The sequence below is a fragment of the Miniopterus schreibersii genome (genome assembly GCF_964146895.1).
Source record: "Miniopterus schreibersii genome assembly, chromosome: 1".
NCBI classification, from domain to species: Eukaryota; Metazoa; Chordata; class Mammalia; order Chiroptera; family Miniopteridae; genus Miniopterus; species Miniopterus schreibersii.
This window is the reverse complement of record NC_138101.1, coordinates 155,764,704-155,781,796: the sequence shown is the minus strand read 5'-3', so window position 1 is coordinate 155,781,796 and position 17,093 is coordinate 155,764,704. Positions and strand designations below refer to the sequence as shown.

General features: G+C 37.9%; 1 protein-coding gene across 3 annotated transcripts in view; it reads left to right on the top strand.

The window, feature by feature from the left end:
• ALDH1A2 (aldehyde dehydrogenase 1 family member A2) overlaps nucleotides 1-17,093 on the top strand; it is an 87,656-nt gene that overhangs the window by 50,457 nt on the left and 20,106 nt on the right. For all 3 annotated transcript variants that reach the window (XM_081151558.1, XM_081151560.1, XM_081151559.1), the window contains 3 exons: nucleotides 1,739-1,800; nucleotides 3,817-3,945; nucleotides 4,069-4,182. In XM_081151558.1, coding sequence (XP_081007684.1) covers nucleotides 1,739-1,800; nucleotides 3,817-3,945; nucleotides 4,069-4,182 — 305 coding nt within the window. The remainder of the gene's footprint in view (nucleotides 1-1,738; nucleotides 1,801-3,816; nucleotides 3,946-4,068; nucleotides 4,183-17,093) is intronic.

The following is a 17,093-nucleotide window of genomic DNA, read 5'->3' as shown; positions in this document are numbered from 1 at the left end:
GAGATTTATAAGTTGAGGAAGGGTAATAACTGGTCCTATTGTAAAGAATGACATCTATGAAAAATTTTGAGTCATATGCACACAAAACTAAAATATATAAATGGTAGTGTTTGTAGCATTATTTATAATCGCCTAAACTGAAAGCAGTTTAGGTGTCCCTCAGGATAGTCTATAAGTAGTACCATTATTGAGCCAGTGGAATAAAATTCAGCAGTTAAATATGTTAGATTTATGTGAAAAAAAAAATGGGGAAAGACAAAATACAGAAGACTGTGAATAACATGATGCCACTTGTATTTTAAAAAATGAGGAGGGGACCCTGACCAGCGTGGCTCAGTGATTAGAGCGTCAGCCTGCGCACTGGTGGGTCGAGGGTTCGATTCCTGGTCAGGGGCTAGTACCTGGGTTGCAGGTCTGATCCCCATGCCCACTTGGGGCGTGTGTGGGAGGCAACCAATCAGTGTGTCTTTGTCACATCGATGTTTCTCTCTCTCCCTTTACCCCTCCCTTCCACTCTTCCTGAAATCAATGGAGAAAATATCCTCACTTGGGTGAGGATTGAAAAAAAAGTGAAGGAGGAGGGATAAAAGGGTAGAAGGATGCTGCTGGCTGTTTATTCTGGGAAGAGGTCCAGGAGAAAGAGAAAGGCCTTTAATTATTTTAAACTGTATAATTTTGAATTTGAAACAATTCTGTGTGATAAATATTAGTGATTCAGACATGTTGAGAGACAGTGATAAACAGTCACATCATTTTCTCTTCCCCCCAACCCGCACACCCCTCCAGCCCCCAGCTGTGTCCCTGCCTAAACCTAATAGTGATGCTCTTCATGAGTATTAACCAGGTATCTTCACTTTCCCAGGGGGATGGCTTTTGAGAGAGAACACATATCAGTAAAGTGGCCAAAAGGTTGGCAATGGAGGGAAAAACAAAGACTTTGCCCAGACCAGAAGTGAAGACCCTGTGCTAAAATTCTTTCTTCAGTTATTTCAATTAGCCACTTAAAATAATTCAGATAAATGTAATGGCATTTTCCTAAAGACGAATTGGGTTTGGTTTTCCTAGAAAATTATTCCATTTGCCTTTTGTTCCTATAAAGAAAACAAGGCTATTAAATCATCCTCATTTCCATGGCTAGTTTGAGGGTAGAGGCTTTGGGTTATTGATGGAGTTTTTTTTGAAGAAGTCTTTTGCCTTCTTGGAAAAGAACTACATGTGCCTGCATCCCCCAGTGCCCAGGAGTTGCATTTGACACCTGGATTAATAGATCTCACTTTTACTCCCCACCTTTTCCAGTTGCTTAGCATTTTAAATTTACCCAATAGCATTTTACTTATTTTTTTTTAGTACTTCAGAAGGTTATTTAAAATTTTGAGGTACCTCAGTTTTTAAATCAAATACCTTTTCTACATACAAGTATCATTTAAATATTTAATATAAAATTTAGTAATGAATATTTTCCAGTCCCCGCCATGCTCCTCCCCCCTCTCCCAGGCCTTCTTTTAGTGTCATCGACCTGTCCTTCATTTTGCCTCTGAGGTTAGCGCTCTGGGTGTCTGGGAGCTGTATCTGGAGATACTTTATGCCAAGTAACAGCTCTTCTACCAGCTTTCGTACACGGTTGAGTAGGATGTTTTTTCAACTGTATTTCTGTTTTTTGCTACCACCCAAGTTCTCCCTCTGCATCTTTTCCTCCTAATCTGAATTCTCTGGTAGTGACTGTGCTCATTTGTTTCAGATGGAGACTATTTTACCTTCACACGACATGAACCCATTGGAGTGTGTGGACAGATCATCCCAGTGAGTGTATCTCCTCGTGCTTCGTATTTATTTTCATTTGAACCAGTTCTCTTAAAGATACATAAAACATGGATCTCAGCGATGTGTGTTTTCCATTACTGGGGAAAAAAACCCGAGCTCATGTTGTTGACATATCTTTAACAGCCTCCCTGCAAATGCTTATTTGAACAGGTTAATAGGGTTTCAGCTCCGTTACCAGGAGTTGAGTTCTCAAGTCATGGAATTCTCATGATTAAAATAAGCAAAGCCAAGCCCAATGTATTAATAACCTGCCCTTGGTTATGGATGTCCATTCGGCTTATGGAAAATTAATGCTTTGTTATATTTGCTTGTTTATTTTTTAAAACTGTGACTCACCATCTTTCCAGGCATATTGTTTTATATGGTCTTTTAATCCCATTCTTTCCCACTGTTTCTTTTCACAAGAGTCCAGATAGAAGACTCTACAGAAGACACAGCAGTACCATTAACGTCACGCTCATAATTGAAACCATGCCGGGCTGTTGTGTGTCTTGTAAAGGGAAATAGATGTAGTGCTTAGTGTTTGGATTGGAACATTAAACATTGTCTTTTTTTTCTGTCTCCCTCTCATACACAGCCTTGGCATTATACAAAACACCATCGAATCTTCCAACAGTGCTAGCTTATCGTGCTGGCCAGGATTTCAGGGGAGGCCCAAACTAAACTCTTCCACTGTAGACAAGGAGTTTTTTCTTTTCAAAATATAGAATGAGTTAAGATGATCTTTGGCCTTAGGTGGGGGGGAGCAAAGATTTTTGAGAGGCATTAATGTTCTTTTCATGAGCCGCAGACTCCTGGTTACTGTGAAATTTATTAGAGAATGAAAATGGAAAATGAGAGGTTTGGTTTAAGATCTTCTGCTCCTAAACCACCCAGGGAAACCCCACTTGGATCAGAGCAGGGGTGAGGTCTGTCACCCTAATTGCAGGAACTGAAACCTGCTCTCCCTGCCCTTCCCAGACTCTTGGAGCTGCAGCTTTCACTGACAGGACAAGAGCTGCTTGTCAGCCAGCTCCACTCAGTTACCGCGCTCCAAGATTTATATGCTGTAGATGGAATTGAAACATCACTGTGGACTCCCAAGTTTATAAACAACTAAGGGGAAAAGAAATTGGGTGTTTGGTGAAGGCAAGACACTTGTATATTTTTGCAAGCTTGCCAGGGCCAGTGAGAATCTTTCAAGGATGGCAGCTGAGATGCTTCAGGCAGAAACACATTGTGGCCGGGGGCTGAAGTGGGGACCAAGATTTCTGTTTTCTTTTTTAATGAAATTATCGACGACACCTGATAGTCCTGAAGCTCATGCCTGCGCTTGTGAGAATGCAAGCTCCAAGTCCTTTTAAATTCACTTTATCACTTTAAACCTTTTTTAGCCCCAAATTCAGATGCTCACATATATTTTTTAGTCTCCTTAACTTATTTTGCAGTGGAAAGGAAACAAACTAAAATTTTTGCATATTCAAAAAGTAAATATACACACTATTTTATATCATCATGTTTTTGTGGTAATACATGTATGTAAAGAAAAGGCACACCCTCGAAATAGGCTTTGGCTTAAATATAATTCACAGCTGGAATTTTCTCTCCAGGTTCTTCCACACTGGAGAGCTTTCATAGTAGTCTGAATTCCTGGTGTAAAAATCACAAATGCAAAAAAAAGTTTTCATACACAGAACTTACTGGAACCAAAGTCTACTTTTAAACACATATAAAATAACAACAATGAAAAACCAAACCAAACAAAGGAAAAACAAAGACTCCCTTTGCACTGTGTGATTTCTTTTGCTGGGTAGTTGTAATATAATAATTTGAATTCTCAAGGTCAGTCCTATTTTATTCTTAATGAAGTAATTTAAAAATCCAAACATCTATACTTTGTGGTGGGACAAGATTTATGTTGAGGACTAGTCTGAGAAATCTGAGAAGTCACAGCTTGAAAACAAAGTAACGGAGGGATATTTTTCCATCTATCAACCTGGGGTTTTTTCCTTTCAGTGGAACTTCCCCCTGCTGATGTTTGCCTGGAAAATTGCTCCGGCTCTGTGCTGCGGCAATACAGTAGTTATTAAACCAGCAGAGCAAACACCACTCAGCGCGCTCTACATGGGAGCCCTCATCAAGGAGGTAAGAGAAGCTCCTTCGGGAGTGGCCCCCGCCCCGCACGGTTGGGGCCTACTGGAGCATGTCTGATTTAACGTGCTTCTTCAGCTCTCACGAGCCACGCTTCCTCCAATTCTGTTTTGTTAGGCTGGCTTTCCACCAGGAGTCATCAATATTTTGCCAGGATACGGGCCAACGGCTGGGGCAGCAATAGCTTCTCACATTGGCATAGACAAGATTGCATTCACAGGGTCTACTGAGGTAGGTACCTGGGAAACCATGGTTGAACAATCCTGCAAATGAGTAGAGGGTTTAAAAGAAAATGGAAAGCCCAGCTGGTGTAGCTCGGAGGTTGAGCATCAACCTATGATCCAGGAGATTGAGGTTCTATTCCCGGTCAGGACACATGCCCGGGTTGGAGGCTCAATCCCCAGCAGGGGGCGTGCTGGAGGCAGCCGATCAATGACTCTCATCATTGATGTTTCTATCTCTCTTTCTCCCTCTCCCTTCCTCTCTCTGAGATCAATAAAGATATATTTTTTTAAAAATTAAAAAAAAAAAGGAAAATGTTGCTCAGAGGCTGGACACGAAGGGAGCAGTGAGCACCCAGCCCTCGGAGGTCAGCATTGGCATCATAGCTGGAGCACTGGCAAATCTCAGAGTAAAGGTGCACACCATTGAGGCCACAGACCTCTGACCTTTTCTGTGATGCCATCTGTGTAAAACCTGTCCCAGAAAAATAAAAGGAACACAGAGGCAAAAAGAAACACAAAACTGTTTCAGAAGAGACTTTCCCAGTGACTGGGTTTCTGAACATTTTCTTGAGTCAAGAACAATAATGGCAGAAACAAGAAGCTGGAAATTAAACTAATCTCTCGTAGAGATTAAAATGGGAAGCATTCCATTCTATTTCCACCAGATCCTGTAGATGCAACTGGCGACTAACTTTGCCCATGAGTTGTGAGGGATGATATGGAGCAGGGTCAGCAGCTTTTTTCTGTGAAAGGCCAGGTGATCAGTAGTGTAGACTTTGCAGGCAGAACAGTCTCTGATGCAGCTACTCAGCTATGCCCTTGTAGCACCAAGTAGCCTTGGGCGATCTATAAGCTGAGCGGGCTACGGGCCCATGGAGCTTTATTTAAAGATACCGAACTTTGAATTTCATATAATTTTTACACCTCACAAAATATTCATCATCTAAAATTTCTTTTCCAACCATTTAAAAATACAAAAAACTGTTCTTAGCTTGTGATCCATACTAAATAGGCAGGAGGCCAAATTTGGTCTCTGAGACATAGTTTATTGATCCCTGCCTGATACAGACTCACAAGCCTGCTTAGAGCAGTTTCTGATAAAATGTTACTCCAGAATGTCTTGGATGGAGGTAACAGAGGTGAAAAAATAGAGTCTGGTTCACTTTATCAAGTGGAACTTCACAGATGAAGTTCAGCATTGAACAAAGGCTGCTTGTGGCTCTAAACAGTGCTACCTAATAGAAGTATAATGAGAGCAACATTTGTCATTTAAAATTTGCTATTAGTCACATTAAAAAATTTAGGTGAATTAATTTTAGTAATATATTTTATTTAATCTGTTATTTCCATATTATCTTTCAATATAAAATGATCAATATAAAAATCCTTTATGATCAATGTAAATATCATTATCACAGTACTTTGCATTCTTTTTTCATTATGAAGTCTTCGAAATCTGGTATGTAGTTTACATTTATAGCACATCACGTTTCAACTTGCTGGTTCTCTGTATTGGACAGCACAGGTTTAGGGACTTGAGTGTATCACCTGATACAATTAATGATTCTTGGTTAAACTGGCTCATGTTAAAACATTTCATAAGAGATTGATTAATAAACCTGAGTGTTAATTTATACTTACAGATTATTAAGTTTTATGTTTGTCAACCTTTTATTTTAGTTGTACTAATTATAGTAATTTTGAAATTTCGATGAACCATATAAACCAAAATGTGAGCATAAAAGAGAATTATTGTTTCTATTTCAACTAAGTCTAATGCTTTGAAAAGATTTGCTAAGGGCTAGATGCTTAGCAAAACTGTAGTCAATGAAGAGTGGGCAAAGCAATTGTAAAAGATTGGGGAAAGAATAGAAATCTAGATAGATTGTGCACCTGGATTGCTTTGCAAATGCAATTTGCATTTTAAAGAAACTGAAACCAGAAATCTTAAACAATATTTTAAGGGTATGGTTTAATCAGAAAGCACAGGTGGACCCATAATTAAAGTCCTTGGTCCTATATCCAAAGACTGGAGAATTAATGTACATATTTTTAAAAGTAAAATGAAGTACTTAAAGTATCTTTCCTTATGCTTTAACCTTTTTTTCATGAACCAACCAGTGGTCCTGATTGAGTCAGTTCAGAGGCTTGGACTGTAGAATTTTTAAAAATAAAAATGAGATGATAACATATAAAGTGAGATGGCGTACTTTGCATGCCAGTCTTTATAGATGGCCTTCGTTCCAGGAACAGCTGAGGAGAGCACTCGTGCGTCAGTGCGCCATAGGTTAACCCTCATTCTTGCGCACTTCACACGGTTCTCACTTTTTTACACAGATGATTGAAATAAAAATTCTTGGAGCTCCAAGACGAATGTATATATGTTGTTCTGTTGGACATGTTTTAGAAGTGGAATTGCAAAACAAAAGGATATTTACATGCAGACTTGCTTATCACCAAGAATGCATTAGAGTGATGGTTTTATTTTTGAGATCTCTTTATGTATTAAGTATATTAATCTTCTGTTTCTCGTAGAATTTGCAGATATTCCCAGTTTGTTGTTTGCTTTCTAATTAAAAAAAAACTGAGTTGTCATGCACAGGTTTTTAGTTGTATATAGTCATATCTTTCAGTCTTTCTGTTAATGGCTTCTGGGCTTCCTGTCATCCTTAAAGAAACCTCTTGGAGATCATCTAAATGATCCTTAACATTTTCTTTCAGTACCTTTATGGTTTTGTTTTTGTTTAAATCTTTAATCTGGTTGGGATTTATTTTCATATATAATGAAAGATGAGGCCTAAGTTTATTGTTTTTATAAATGAGTGTTCAGTTCCTTCTGCACCATTTATTAAACAATCTATCCCTTTGCAACTCATTTGAATAAAACATTAACATTATATGATAAGTTTCCATATATGCATGTTTCCCTTTTGAGACTCAGAATGTTATCTGTCTGTCCTTTCACTAGTGCCAGATTGCTTTAATTACTAGTTTTTAAAAGATGTGTTGCAGTGTGGTAGGCAAGATACCCTGTTATTCAGGTTTTCAAAACCTTTTGGCTATTCTTGCCCAGTCTTTCAGATAAAATTTCAAATCTATTTTTTAAGCACCTTTCCTTCTTCCCCCAAATCTCTCATTGGACTTTTGATTGGTGTTACATTATCTGTCTGTATTAGATGGAGGGTAAGTGCTTTCGCTACAAGATTGACTTCCCGTCTAGGAACATGGTGTAAATCTCTTATTTGTCTTGTCATGTTTATCACTGATGTCATCATAAAGGTCTTACACATTTCTTGATCCATTAATTTCTAGGCATTTAAGTTTCTTTTCCAAAGATATTTCAGTCTAAAACTGAGCAGCTTTTTTTTTTTTTTTTTTTAAGTCACAAGATCATGTATTGGAAACTTAACTGAATGGGTGACCTGATCTTTCAGGCCAGACAAGCTGTGGCCTAGTGAATCAGTAAGAACATGCTTGTTTGGAGGCTGCTTGGTTCAAATCTGTTTTGATATTTAAGACCTTTTTATTTTTTAACTTTAATAAAGACTTTATTGAAGTATCATTTACATACAATAAAATGCACCCATTTAAGTACCAAATGTATACACTCATGTAACCATCACCCAGATCAAGGTACAGAATTTTTCCATATCCTAAAAAGATTTCTTACGTCTCTTTGTGGCTCGCACCCTTGGCCCCAGCCAACCGATGCTTGTTTTTATTAATTTTGCTTAGTCTAGAATTTCATTTAAATGGAATAATACAATATGTACTCTTCTGTATTCATTTTTTATTGTTGTTTAATATTTAATGAGTGATTGATATGGTTGCATTTCAATATCCCATCTTGATTTTTGTTTTCAGCTTGTCCCATTGGTGTTTTGCTCCTTTTTCCGCCTTTTCCATGAATTGAGTACTCTGTTTTATCTTCTATTTTGGATTATTAGCTATACCTCTTTTTCAAGTGGTCACTTCAGTAATTACAATATGCATCTTAATCAGTCTATCATTAAATAGTATTATGTTACTCCACATATAGTGTAATAACTGTACAAGAGAATTCTTCCATTTCTCATCTCGTCCTTTACACTATTTTTGTCTTACAATTTACTACTACACATGTTCTACACCCCACAGAACCTTGCTGCTCTTTTTGTTCAGTCAGCTTTTTGAAAACATTTTAAAATGAGAAAACTTAATTATTTTACATTTACTCACACACTTGCCATTTCTGCCCCTCTCCTGTTTTTGGTGTAGGCCCAAGTTTTTTTCTGATACGATTTTCCTTCCATGTAAAGATCTTTAACATTTCTTATACTGCAGGTCTGTGAGTGATTAATAGTCTCAGCTCTTGTTTGTCTGAAAATGTTTTTATCTCGTTTTTATTTTTTATGACTTTTTTTTCTGAATATAGAATTCTGATTCAACAGTTTTTCATTTCTTTTACTTCAACACTTTAAATATGTCATTCGGGTTTTTTTCTGATTTACACTGTTTCTAATGAAAAGTTAGCAGTCATTCTTATCTTTGTTTTACTGTACATACTGCTTTTTTTCTGGCTGCTTTTAAGATATTCTATTTTTCCTCATTTTCAACAATTTGATTATGATGTGATTCTGTGAAGTTTTTTCCCCTAATTGAGGTTCATTGAAAATTCTTGGATCTATGAGTTTATAGTTTTCATCAAATTTGGAAAACTTTGACCATTATTTTCTTCAGATATGTGTGTGTATGTGTGTGTGTATGTATATATGTATATATATACCTTTTTCATGTCTGTTAACTTTTGAAAGGATGCTGAACCTTGTGACCATTATGGTATTGAACACGTGGGTTTATTGTTACTCTTTAAAGAGTGCTGGGTTTTTCCCCCCCTAACAGGTGGTTAAGTACAACTTGATCTTTTTGATACTCAATTTTGAGCTTTGTTAGGACTAGTTTATCTTTTACTAACATACAAAATTCACTAAGATTACTAAGTTGAGATCCTTCTGGGGTTTCTGCTGAATGCTCCCAGTGTTCAAGGTCTTTTTCCACTCTGTCTGGTCAGAACTCAAATGTCTCCCAGCCCTGTATGAGCTCTCGAATTATTCAGCATACAGATGACCTGGTCTTTGTTCGTTATCGAATCTCCTAGAGCTTCACTCTTTGTATTTACTGCTTAGCATTGAGCCAAAGACCCAAGGGGATCGCCATGCAGATTTCTGGACTGAATTCTGTCCCTCTGCTACTAAGCTCTTCACATTTAGCCGCCTCAGCCTTTGAAAACTCTGATCTACTTCATCAATTCAGTGAGACCACCATGTTCTACTTTGGTCTCCCCCAGCTGAAATCTAGAAAGTCTTTTGGCAGAAAGATCTTTCCTTATTTTTTTCTCTTAGCTCTGGAATCACAGTCCCATGCTGCCTGATGCCCCGTTTGAAGAAAGAAACTCATCTCTTTTCTAGTTGTTCTTTTTTTTTTTTTTTTTAAATATATCTTTATTGATTTCAGAGAGAAGAAAGGAGAGGGAGAGAGAGACAGAACATCAATGATGACAGAGTCATTGATTGGCTGCCTCCTGCATGCCCCTGAGTGGGGATTGAGCCCGCAACCCCTGGCATGTGCCCTGACCGAGAATTGAACCCGGATCGCCTGGATCCTAGGTCGATGCTCAACCACTGAGCCACGCCTGCAAGCTAGTTGTTCTCAGTGGGAGGGCAAGCCCAGTGCCATGACCAGAAGCAGAAGCCCTAGTGCATTGTTTCATTACCTTTGAGATTGTTCTTTGATTTCTTTCTCTAGGTTTCAGACAGATCACTATTCTCATGGCTTATCATTGACTTATATTGGATGTATTATAGTCAATGAGGTTTAAATTTATTTACTTCAGTTGATATCATTAAAGTCTTAAGACTACAACTCTAAAGACATTTAAATTCAAAAAAGTCCTTGGTTTGTTTGATATATAAAATATTTTATAAGTACCTTACTCCCATAAGTAACTCATTTTCAATCTCTTTGGGTGAGCTGATTTGCTTATCAGTTTAGTGTTTGTTTTTTAGCTTTAGTTTCAGAGGATGAGAGTTTTTGGTCATATAGGTAAATTTGGGGGTGGGGTAGCAGTGTCTTTGGAGCCAACCCTTAGGTATTCTCCTCACTACCTTAAGTAGTATATGATGTGTAGTCAACATGCATTATAAATATTTGTCAGCTACATGCAGGAGGAAAGACTGAATTTGAGAAATAAATGCTTAATCTCATAGCTAGAAGGTGATATATCAAATGGAGCACTTTCCTTCTTTCTTTCCTGCAACCAAAGGCAGGGTTAGTATCTTTTACTATATAGCTATACAATTTTGGACCAGTCACTTAATTCTGTACAGAATTGGCTTAATAATAGTAAGCATATATCTTTCTCAGGGTTGTGAGAATTAAATGCAATATGAGCTCTGTAAATTGTAAATAGCAAGCAAATGTTAGTTTGTAATATGACATCAGCATCCCCAAAAGGGAGAGGCTTCTGGGGGTTGGATAGTCTTTCAAGGCTTAAGGAGAAAGAGGGATTTGATGTAGGTCTTGTAGAATATGGATAAGTAGGTGGATTGGGGAAAAGGAGCAGCATTAGTAAACAACTAGAGGCTGGAGAGTATAGAAGCTCTTAGTAGAATAGAGTGGGTATTGGGAAGGGATTGGACAGGCAGATGAATTTGAAAATAAGAAGCTACAAGTCAAACCTTTGGAAATGATTCTTGGTTAAAAAATTGAAGCCAAAGTTTAGAGACCTTCCCTACAAAGATATTACCTGAAAACTATGCACCAATATCCTTTATAAATTATAGACACAAAAATATTAGAAGACAGAATTCAGTGACATATATAAAGGATTATATACCATGACCAAGTGGGATTTATCCCAAGAATGTAGTGTTGGTTTAACATCCAAAAATCAATCAATGTAATACTTCATATTGATAGAATAAAAGACAGAAATCACACAATCATCTTCATACACACAGGAAAAGAGCATTTGACAAAATCTTAACACCACACAGAAACTTTTACAGAAATGTTATTTTTAATTGCCAAAAAGTACAAACAACTCACATGTCCATCAAATGATGGTTTAAACAGATTGTGGTATATCTATAGCCATACAGTGGGATATTATTCAGCCATAAAAAAGGAATGAAGTACTCAGACACGCTACAACGTAGATGAACCTTAAAAACATTATGCTAAGTGAAAGAAACCATTCATAAAAGACCACATATTGAATGTGGTCCTATTTATGTGAAATGTCCAGAATAGGCAAATTTATAGACAGAAAGTTGATTAGTGATTGCCTGGGGCTGAAAGGAGGAATGACTGCTAATGGATATGGAGTTTATTTTTGGAGTGATGAAATGTTCTGGAATTAGATTGCAGTAATTGTGATGGTTGCGTAACTCTTTGAATATACTAAAAATCATTGAATTATACATGTTAAAAGGTGGCTTTTATGGTATGTGAATCATATCTCAACAATGTTGTTAAAAATGGATGATTTTAGAAAGCATTTAAGGTTTTAATTGTGGTTATTAACAGCCAATATTGATTGAGCACTTACTGTGTGCCAGGTACCTGCTAAGTGCTTTGCATATATCATCTCACTACATCTTCACAGGTGAGCCAGCTGTGGCTGGGAGAGGTTAAATTACGTGCCTGTGGTCACTTGCTAGTAAGTTGTAGGTCTGAGAATCATATCCAGAGCCTGTGCTCCAAATCACAGTGCTGCACTGTCTTTCTGGCTAAGGGACTGTACATCATCCCCTAGGAGAAGGGGCCATTAAAAACCAGGAATGGTAATCTCTCAGTGGAACATGTTTTAGTCAAAGAATGGTCAGAAGTATCTAATTCTGAAAAGTCACTGTTCTAATTCATTTTTTTTCTTCTTTTCCTGAAATTTACTTTAAAATTACATCTTTAAATCTTATTTGAGATATTATGCTTCCATCTGACATTCTGGGATATAGGACCTGATGTTTTGAACCTAAACTGTCAAGTCAATTCCACAAACATGATCGAGCACTGGTTAAGTATCAAGTACTATGCTAGACCTTAGAGAACTTGTGTGATTCAGCCTAACTCAGGCTATTGAATGTAGGTGACTGTGAATGTATAACTAATATTGTGTGGTGTGTTTGGGAGTGTGGAGGAAGAGGAAAACAGTTCTGCACCACTTCACTTAAAAATTTCCTGATTTTGAAGATGTTTTCTAAGATCAAGGATAAAACTAAAATTCTCTTGCCCAACATGCCTTTTAAGTATGTGCGTTAAGGAGAAGAATCTTTAGTTGAAGATATTTAAATTTAAATGGAAAGCTCCTTCATGCAAACATAATATTTAAGACAAAGATAATTCTACATCTTAATTCTACAGTTGTTAATATTCACAACTGGAAAAATGTAGGTTTATTTCCTTTTCTTTTTGGAGAAAATGAAATTGTAGAGGTGTGGGAACCAAAGTACCAAAAGGACTTGGAGGACCCCCAGCTGGGGGACCCTTGTGAGTAGCGTGTTGCTTGCTATTGGCAGATAATCAGCAAATACTGGTACCGTTCAATTCTCAGAGTCATTTCCCATGTCTGATATTAAGGACCAGCACTTTCAACAAGCTCGGTACGTGTTTGGCTGGAATGTAAAATGGGGATTAGGTTTCACCGTTGCCTCTCAATAACAAATGCAATTTTCATGTTTTGTCATTTCAGGCAGCTCTACTTTTAACAGGCATTTGAATTCCAGAGCTGTAGATTTGGTACTGATTCCGTGTGTATCCTTAAAAGTTTCCTCTGGAAGTGAAAGCCTTACAGAGGTTGGGGGGGAAAAGCCCTAAGGACCTAAATTATGACAGATGGGACGTGTTGAGGCGTTAGTGTGTGTCTGATTTCCTAGTGCCCCGGACACTTGGTAGACTGAGCCAGCGCTGGACACCAGATGTTCAGTGATTGCTAAACACAATCCCAGTGTTCTAGTGAAAGCATTTAATATTTAAAGGACACAGAGTGTGCAGAAGTTAGGTAAAATATCAGGTTTTCCCCTATACCTATGCCTCATAAATCGTCTTTCTATTCCTCAAATTGTATTACTCTCACCTACATTCACACCAAGTTAATTCTCATCTACAAAACTATCCAGTGGCTTATCAGAAGCAAAGGCAGGAGTAACTGCGCAGAATAGTTAATAATCCATCTAATGCCAACAAAGACCTCACAGAATTTAAAATGAATTTAGGAAGTTAAGACCTTTAATGTAGTTCAGCTTGAATCCATTTCTTTGAATCCTTTATTTAGCATCTCTTAAAGGAAAATAAAATCCTCATTCCTTCGCTAAAGTGAACGCTTGAAAAAATGCTGCCTCACTCCATGCTTTCTCTAAAAACTCCCCCAAACCCCCCAAAACAAACAAACAAAAAACTAGAGGAAATCATCACTGTTTCAATAAGAAATTCCAAACACAGTCTGCAAATCATACTAAAAACAATCAAGATTAAATAAGATGTTGTATCCGTATCAGAAAACTAGAATAATTTAAACCTCTATTATGATTGTGAGGAGTTGTTCATAGTACATGTTATTTAAATTTTTCCAGCCCTCAGATTTCATGTCTGTGGGTAAGTAACGACTGTACCTAATGCATGGATTGTGAGGATGAAATAAGCTAGAATATCTAAGGTGTTTAGAACAGGGCCTTGTTCTTAATAAAGTGTCAATAAATATTAGTTGTCATTGTTTTCTGTTTATTTTAAAATGTAATTTATAGAATAATTTATGCTTAGGAAAGTGTGTAATAATAGAACGGGGCTGGATTCAACCGACCTTGGATCAAATCCCACCTCTCCTGCTGTATGACCTTTGCAAGTTATTTAATTTTTCTGATCTCTCATTTCTTCATCTATTAAGAGGGGCTATGAATAAGCCCTTAAAGGTTTATTTGTGGATTAATTGAGGTAATATATTTGAAAGTTCCAGTTCTATTGCTTGGCACATTGTAAAAACTCAGTAAATATTAGTTGAATTTGAAACTTCCATTTGTGAAGAATATGTCTATCAAAAATTAATTCCTGCTCGCCTCTGGCAGTTTTACTTTCCTTTTGTTTGTTTTATAGCTTTTATAAATATTTTACAAATATTTTTGTCTTCTAATAAATGTTTAGGCTTTTCTGTTTTTGTATTTGCTCTTCTGTTTCACTTTTTGGAAGATTGCCCAGGTTGGATAGCTGATCTTGAATCTTTTTTTTTTAAAGTGGTAGAGTGTGCTGGATGGATCTAGAGAGAGTGCTGGGAGGGGACACTTGGTACCTGTGAAGGAACTCAATTAGGGCTTCGCTATGGCCTAGACTGGGGGCCACCCCTTCAGCTAAGTTTTCCAGAACTGGATTCTGGCGTAGGGACGGAGTCCTTTGCAGTACAGTGTAATGTAGTTACGCCATTGTTTTCCAGTAGTTTTTCAAGGACTGTCTAACCTACAGTGATAGGAAGGGGGTGGAGCCAGGGGAGGAAGAGGGGCTTATTAAATGTACATTCATGGCACCACCCAGGATCGTCTCGGAACATTTGGAAATGGGGCCCAAGAATTCTCATTGTAATAGGTTTTCTAGTGATTGTTATGTTCATTAACATTCAATAATCACTAATTTATATACAATTTTAATAGTTGGGTCATACTCCAGAACATGTTCCCAGGCCCATTTAAGAAAAACCCTGCAGTTCTGACTTTGTTAATCTCTGCTAAACTACAATGTTTGGGTAAACTGACAGGCACCACTCATATTGTCTGCTGTGTCTGTAGTTCCCATCCCAGCAATAACCTCTCTCCTAAGCCCCTGAAGGAAAAATAAATTAGTTCAAAATCAGTTTAGCAAAGTAAGGACATGTCCAAAGCAGTCCCTATATCTTTGAATTACTCAACAAAGAAACAGCAAAAAATGCGAGTATTTTATTAGAAGTTTACAAATGTTTCTGAAAGTTCATACATGTTACGGAACTATACAGTGTGGGTGATCTGTGAAAACATCCCACTGACTGCAGGGAACTCATTGCCACCTGAGCAGTTCTGTTCGATTGTATTTCTCAGATAGAGGCTCTAACGTGCACAGTGCAACTGTAAAGCGCCAGGACTTCTATAAGGCACACCCATGAACAAGCGACATAGTGAGTCCTTTGCCTTTTTGCAGTGTGTGTAGTTGGTTACATTTCCCCTCGCTCCTGGGCCTCCTGCACTGGAGCAGACCGAGAGCCCAGAAGGGCTCTAATGGGCTCACTAGTTACTAAAGAGAGGTGACTTTGATCATCTTAGAACTAAGATTCCTGTTTCATCCAGTTGATGTCCTACTGTGTGCCGGCACTGGTGAGGATATCCTCAAATCACTCCTTCACAAATGAAGCAACTCAGGGCTCCATCCAGCATGTGAGCGTAGAACTGATTCCTGGTAACTAGAACTGAGTTCTTCATGATCTTGTTCCTCCCTTTCTCTGTTTCTCCTGTGCTCCAGGCCTTCCCCGGAGGATCTCCTAGGTTTAGTGCAGATCTAATGCCGTCACACAGCACCACTATGTCCTCAGGACCGTTATGTGCGGAGGCTGTTCAATGGAGTCCAGAGACTCAGCTGATTTATTTGCAGAAAATTTTATCTTCCAGCCTTAGCTGGTTGGATTTTCTTTATAAGCAATTTTTGTACACTTAACCCTTATCTGCATAAAAGCAGCATTCCTAAGACGAGGTCCAAGATTTAATTTTAGCCATTTTAACAGGTTTATAATGTTATCTCACTATAGCTTTATATAATATAGCATAGGAATTTCTTTATAGGAAGAACAGTAAAAACTAAAAAGCAATCTTCAAAGATGTAGATATCAAGTGGGGGAACAGAGAGAAAGAGAGGGAATAGAAAATTTGGCAAAGAGAATGAGGTGGAAGGTAGCCCAGTGAAGCGTTTTACTATTAGGACTATACCCTCAGTGAGGCAGCTTATAGCAGTGTGAATGGAGGAAGCTGCAGCTAAATTTTTCTGACAGTCTACATTTGATATCTCTCTCTAGGGAGAGGCTTGCATGCACTTGGATGGGAACCAACCCTGTGGCCTCTGGAGTATCTCTTAGTTTCCTCTCTGGAATGATATCATTGACAGACAATAGAGGGCCTGAGGGAGAAGCATGTGTCTAGAATATGAAAGCCAACTTATAATTGTCCATATTAATGGTGGCAGGTGGAGAATTTTCACAGGCAAACCAAATGATCACATAATCCTCTAACCCCTTTCAGCTTATAATTTTTACTTCTTTATCCATCTACCTTTTTTTAAAATTTTGTAGGCTGCTTGAGAAATTGTATAGATGCTTTCAGAGAGCACGTGTCACTTAAATGTGGATTTGAATGTGGCTCCTGTTATGGTTACCCCAGGGAGAGGGGGGGGTCCATTGGTACATCACCAAATATCTAACAGCAACAAGGAGCTTATTTCAGGTGGCTGCTTTCCATTTACTTCAGCAAAGGCCTTTAAAAAGCAAACAAAGTCAATCAGATTAAAGATGGAATTAATTTCTACTTATGCAGCTAAATACACAGGCAATACATGTAAATATTTAAGAAGTGAGTATGAAAGGGCTCTAACTAACACAGAGTCAGTAAACAACCTCAATGAGGTAGAGGGAAACGGTTTGCATCTTGCTTTGTGTGGTGTTTTCTTTGTTCAGTTAGGTTAACAAACCATGATTTCATCATTAGTCAACAAGATAGTAGAGAGGCCATCAAAGCGAACTACAGGAGAGTCCAGATTGATTCGTGCCAAACAAATGTTTGTATCCAACAGCTGTATTATCACTGATTCTAATTCACGCAGCCGGGGGTCCCCTTTCATTTCCTAAGTGAGATGAATGTCATGTTGCACGATACAGACGCC